The 6,730-nt window shown below is 43.7% G+C and overlaps 1 protein-coding gene across 1 annotated transcript; it reads left to right on the top strand.

Annotated features, from left to right (window-relative positions):
* The first annotated feature begins 1,634 nt into the window (after positions 1–1,634).
* On the top strand, positions 1,635–4,676 carry RPS26 (ribosomal protein S26). Its single transcript, XM_078860015.1, has 4 exons — positions 1,635–1,726; positions 3,788–3,965; positions 4,222–4,355; positions 4,579–4,676. Exons 1-4 carry the CDS (start codon positions 1,658–1,660, stop codon positions 4,618–4,620), a joined length of 423 nt encoding a protein of 140 aa, XP_078716141.1. The 5' UTR covers positions 1,635–1,657; the 3' UTR covers positions 4,621–4,676.
* The last annotated feature ends 2,054 nt before the right edge of the window (positions 4,677–6,730 follow it).

Here is a 6,730-nt window from a genome sequence, read left to right as displayed (position 1 = left end):
ATATTGTTTTTATTTTTGGATAGAATACCGTATTGTCATCAGTATGACATAAGTATACCAAGTTTGCAGTCGATACCACATTGGGAAGTGGGTTAAAATTGAGTTACAAGATTTGAGGATACGACAACAACAACAGAGTGAGTTAAATAAAAGTGTGTAATAATAAAAATAGACCAGTACCCGGCAGATATGAAAGAAGACAACCACTACAAAGCAGTTAGGGTTTTACCTGGTTAATAACATCCTTCAAATGATTGCTCAATTTGTATCCATCTTCTCGGTTGAAGTTATGTCTGTGTTATATCTGGATGGCTCTCCCACTTCAGCGAAAACAACTTTTTTCTTGCTGTGGTTTTCCCACCTGGTGATGATTGCTTGTGTTGCAATCGAAACGTCGTGATTTATTTTATTTTATACCTACGTGACTTTACCGAAAGAACCAAAGAGTATGTATAAACTTTGTTTTATTTTATTAGTTAATTTTTCAGAAGCGACTTGGCCGCAGATGACAGCTCAACGAAGTGGCTTATCGCGTGGAAATGCATAGCAGCCAAATCATCTAAATTTCTAAACGCACATTTCTCAATGCGGACGACACTGGACTCGCTGACGGTAACGCTGAAGCCCAATTACTTTAACAAAGTCAACGATCTCTCGAACCTGCGTCCTTTGCCGAACATTCTACGGGCGCGTGTGTTCACATGAATGTCACTCAGTGCAATTCCCGGGCCGTGCACCTCTTGCCCACTCTTTGGATAAGTTCCACTTTTCTTCACGAACGTTTACGGTTTTGCGAACTACCACGTCGTCAGTGGGTTCGTTTTGAACTGAACTTTATTGCGGCGCGATAAACCAAAGGGGCCGTCCATAAATGACGTCACGCACCTGGGGGGGGTGGTCAGACATTTGTGACGATGTGTGACGAGGGGGGGGGTTTGAGGAATGTGACGTCACATCAAAATGCCCAACTTTAAATACATTTAGACAAGACGTTCTACTTAATTAAATCACTTTTTAATAAATGTTTTCTCCTACAACATCAGTAGCGCCACATTAAATACGCACAACAATGACAATAGTTTATAGCGATTTGAAACATGTTTTATATATTTTTTGGGGGGGCGAGGGCAGAGCTTTGTGACGTCATATTTGAAGGGGGGTCTGACTTTTTGTGACGCCGTGTGACGACGAAGGGGGGGGGGTCAAAAATCGTCCAAAATCGCGTGACGTCATTTATGGACGGCCCCAAAGACGTTGGTTGAGATTCTTTCGTTCACTCCGTTCTTCCATGCCCACATCACTCGACTCGACTCCTCGATTCCAGCACTCGCGCGACAAAAATCGGAATCGCGCAGCGCAATTTGCGCACATCGCAGATAATCGATTCCCCTCCTCGACACGCACGTGGATGTCGCGCGCGTTGATATATCTCTCAGCCGGTGACGCGTTTCGCCGTAAAGTAGGACCCCGGTACACTTTCACCCCTGTACCTCGACCGCAGTATCGCTGCGCCTCACAACACAATCCCACGAGCGACGCCACCGAAAAACGACGACGATCCGAATCGTCGCACAAAACCGCGCGCGGCGCCGTTGCCACGACTCGACTCTTTATTTATTTATTTTAAAGGCGTCCAACCTGCGCCCTCGTGACGCGCATGCGCAGTGCGAGTGGCTCCCAGAGTGCATTGCGCGCTCCTTTCTCCCCCGTCTGCGCTGCCGACATGGTGGGTCGCCTCACCGCTCCTCCCCGACTCCTCACCCCCACACATTTCCTTCTCCCTTACACACACACATTCCGCCGTTTTATTGAACTTTATCGATGTATCATCACCCGTGTTACGGTTCGCGCGTTTAATTTTCTTTGCGAGAATTGTCTCGGTGGTGTTGGGGACGGCGGGGTGCGGCGGCGGCCGCCATGTGTTGAGGCCTTGCTCGGGCTTCAACCCGGGGCCTCGTCTTCTATAGCGGCGGCGGCGTGTTCGGCAGGGGCTCGATGCTAATGTCGAGGTCTGCTCGCCACAGCGAGATGGCTCAGACGAAAGAGAGAGTGTCTATTGTTTGCTATTGCTCAGTTGAAAGTGCAGAACGCAGCGGTTTACTGTGTAGGACGTGGTTTGGCTTGTACGGTCCCAATCGCACTCCTGGCGATTGGGGTCATGCAACTTCCCTTGAACAGCGATTTCCGAGTCTCTTCGTTACTGCTTTTAACTTCGCTTTGATATTAGTTGAGTTAAAGTTGGTATGTAACTGCGAGGCCGGTTTTGACTACATTCAGAACGCTGCGCAATTTCAATCATAGTCCATACGCAACCGGCGCGACACGTAATCATAGACTGCTTCATAAATATGCTACGCGTAATATACGTACGATATGCGTGGCAATGTGTAAAGTAGAGCAACACTATACACAGTGCTATAAAATATCAGACGGCACGTAGCATAACGCTAGCGCGCACTCGACACTACACGTACCATTTCCAATACCACACACTTAGAGCTACACAGAGTAGTAAACTAAAGCTGTACAATAACTACGATCCCCTTGCCTTACACTACACTGGTTACAACACTACACGTTAAAGTATGAGCTAAATCGCAGATTATGATTAAATTAGTGAATTTAGACTAAACCGCGAACAGCCTTGTTAAGGGTTAAGACGAGGCAAACCAAAGAATACGAGACGTTTCGACTGGGCTCGGCATCTCTCCCGGGGTTGCTCGAACGAGTGCCCCTCTTCTCGGAAGTCGACTGGCTGCATGGTTGTACCGTACGTGCCGCCACTGGGAACGGGCACTGGCTCTGTTGAACTGGAATACTGCTCAGTGCCGACGGCTAAGGACGCACTTCACGAGGATGCCCCCTCTATCCATGGAATGATTTGCTAAATTACTTACGAATTAAAACTCACGAGACGTTTAAAACGTTGCCTTGATTTTAAAATAGTTTTTTCGCTAGCGTAGCGCTCGTGATCCAATGATGTGGGTGGGGATACTCGTCGATGTACGTTGAACTTCTTTAGACCGTTCTTAATACTGCGTTGGTAAAACCTCCCCCACTCTTTAGCTTCCTCTTTTAAACGAAACTCCTAGCACTACCAAAGAAATGTAATCAATTCTGATTTGTTTTCAGAGGAACAGTTTGGCATGGCTGTCTTAGAGGAAAAAACACTAAACCAATATCGAATGCGATTATGGGTAGCTGAATGTGCAGGTAATACGCATTTTACTTAATGTACTGCCGTCTCCGTGAGTCATATTTGTGCCTCGGTCAGCTTTTGTATACATGGTCGATGGTGGATGTGCTTTGGTGGTTTGTGTATACGCCTCCATACATATGAAATATCATGTACCTACCCAATCAAAGTTAAGTTCTCAATCTTGGGAAATTTAAGTCACCTGTTCGATTTATATCCAATTTGGGTTACACAGCTATGCGTATACTGGCTTGTTTCAAATGTGAACATCATTCTAAATTTGGTGGATAGAATTGTGACTGTCATAAGTGTTATGAGATAGCGAGGCTCCCGTTATTAAACGTAAATTTATGGTAAAGTACAGTTTAATCTCATTTCATGAATAGATACACTTGAGAACTGATAATACTGAAAATGATGTGTAGAAAATCTAGTAAATGATTGTTTGCTAAGATGGACTTTGTGACCAACATTTTAATATGGGAATATGCGAGTAAATTTGTATGCAAAAATGTGAGATTGGTAACGTAAGTGGCAATATTGTTTTATTGTGAATTTAGCTGACGTGCCTCTGTCCACATTCTCGTCCAGACTAAGAAAAGGAGGAACAACGGGCGTGCGAAGAAGGGCCGTGGCCATGTGCAGCCGGTGCGCTGCACGAATTGTGCACGCTGCGTGCCCAAGGATAAGGCGATCAAAAAGTTTGTCATCAGAAACATTGTGGAGGCTGCAGCTGTGCGTGACATCTCCGAGGCCAGCGTCTTTGAGTGTACGGGTCCTAAGTTTTGTTTTTCACTACATATTTGCAGCATTCATTATCCAAAGCTTTAATTTTAGCGCTCCAGAAATGAATGTGACTTGAGTGCAATAAACCAGACTTTTTTTGATTTCATGACCTTGCATTGACAAGTGCTTCATTTAGAGCGAACCTTATCCAGTTATATCAAATGTTAATTGACATAGGTTATGCAGAATATTTTTAAAACTATAAAATTGTATTAATTGTGGTGTGTCTTTTTACACAGCTTACGTGCTTCCCAAGCTGTATGCCAAGCTGCACTACTGTGTGAGCTGCGCCATCCATAGCAAGGTGGTGAGGAACAGGTCGAGAGAGGCACGCAAGGACCGCACGCCTCCACCAAGGTTCCGTCCTGCTGGGGTAGGTCACATTGGCACTTGAGCCTACTTTTTGCACGACATTTTACAATACATTTCAGCCGTACACGATTTTTTGGGACAAATGTCACGATCCAGTTTTCACTCTGGAAAAAAACATGCCATCTCGTTTTATTTGTATGCACAGTACAAACATCCAATATAGATTACAAGTGCAAAACTATCAATGTTCTGTTGTGAGACTTTTATTCACTTTGTTTTTACAGGCCCAGGCTCCTCGTGTGCCACCGCCTCCAAAGCCCGTGTAAACCAACGGAACGTTGTGGAAGCAAAAACCATGTTCAATAAACGTTGAAAGATCTGATTTTCCTGTCGTTCTCTTTTATTTGGCCAATGTATAATGTAGACAGTAATGCCATTAGCAACAACATTGAATCGTTAGTTTTGAAGGGAAAGGTTGTGTTTGCAAACAGGTTTTGACGGTTTTAGTACATTTTTAATGTAATGAAAGCTGCTTCAAAATTTGATGCATACATACTGACAGTTGTGCACATTTACAAATTATAAACGAGAATAAGGTGGACATGTTGAGCTGGTTATTTTCAATGCATGCCTACTTTTACCACAGTATAACCTTATGGTTGAACATATTTAAAAATTGAAATGCCATGTGATTGCAATTTTTTTTTCTGCTGGCAGCCGATGTGCAACATTCGATTATGCTTTAATATGGATTTCACAATGTAACATGTTAAGTTTGTTAAAATGTTCGCAAAAGCTTTACTGCTCATTGTCAATTTGCATGAAACGGAGCAGGATCGGTAGCTCGGAACCATTGCTGCAAAGGTGCCTTTGCGTGCCCCGATATCCTTTCAAATGCATTGGAATCACTCAATGAGGTGGCCAAAAAGAGGCTGTTAAGCTGCAAACAGCAGGGGGCCAAGGACAACCCTGAGATTGACCCCGCACGAGGGCTTGTTACCACTGCTCGAGACTCGCCACTGACTAAAACGGAGAGCAGGTGTGCAATGCATTATATGGCTGGGCATATAATGGAATTCCAGGCAGATATTTGATTTCTGCTGGGTCTAGTATGAATTATTCCCTTGTTAAGATGCAGAGGGAAATATGTTCAGTGTCTTGATATTTTAGCTTGTCTGTTCAATATTCCAAAATATAGTACAATCCTACAAGTCGAAATCCCCAGTTAACAGGCATGTTTATAGCAATTTTTGCCGATGCAGCATAATTGTGATTACACATAGCAGTCATCGCCCTTTGCTGGCAGACTAATGGCCGATTACAAGCCAAATGCTAAATCACCTTGTGCTCACGGACAGCTGCCACTGGGTTTGGCGTAAAGGATACTCTATGAAAAACATGTGGGTAGCTAGCTGTAGGCTATTGCACATTGATGCCACAGCATCCTTAACTAATCGTGCACCTTATTAGCAACACTGCAAATTGTCTTACGAGCCCAATCTTAGAGGGGATGGTTGATTACAATTTCAACTAAATCAAAATGGTATTTCACATCTCAAAAGTAACATTCAGCTTTTCATGACAGGTACTGTAACATATCCTGGCAATGTGTGTAGATTCACGTGCATGGTGCAATTTAGGCCAACAGCATTGGAGGGCAGCTAGCCTCAAATCTTCCAAGTGATGTGCATGAATATTGAGTTTCAAGTTACCTGTTTATGGATTTGATATTTTAAGCGTTACAGTTTTGACCTAAGAAATACAGCTCAATCATTAGCACTTTTTTTTTTACATTGGAGTGAATTTTTTTAATAGTGCATGTTGGCTATGGCTGGGAATGGAATAGAACTCCGCAGTGTACTAGCCACTATCACACGCTCCACAACTACATTTTTGTTCGGTGCACATTTAATTTACAAAATAGGAAATAACTTTTTTTTATGCATTTGTGCAAAATTTTTATCTGTGGATCATTTCACTTTTTACCTATTTATTTTTGAGTGTGGACTAAACTCTCCGACGCTGGTGGTTTTGAAACTTAGGTATGCCCCCCTCCAATTAAAACCATCGGTGCCCCCCCTCAACTAGTCGATTTAATTTTATTTTGTCCCGACTGCTGACGTTCCCTGTGCACTTACAACATTTCTCCTGCACGGTATCCAAGAGCACATCTGCGTATCTCTAAAATGCTTTTCGTGCCTCTGCTGAGTGCGGGCGCAACACACCACACCCGGAGGGTTGAGAACCACTACACTACCAATGAAATACTGTTATTATTTTTCTATCTACGTGACTTTACCGAAAGGCCCAAAGAGTATGTATACAAAAGTTAAGCTGCAGTGTCCATTCGGAACCAGTAGAGGGCGCAATTGTCCAAAGCGAAACCTATCGGATTTGCCTTTCATGGCATTTAGATATTGCTGCCCGTTGCAGGTC

Source organism: Lampetra fluviatilis, chromosome 1, assembly GCF_964198595.1.
Source record: "Lampetra fluviatilis chromosome 1, kcLamFluv1.1, whole genome shotgun sequence".
In the NCBI taxonomy this organism is placed as follows: Eukaryota; Metazoa; Chordata; class Hyperoartia; order Petromyzontiformes; family Petromyzontidae; genus Lampetra; species Lampetra fluviatilis.
Note: the sequence above shows the minus strand (reverse complement) of the source record. Positions and strands in the feature narration are given on the sequence as shown.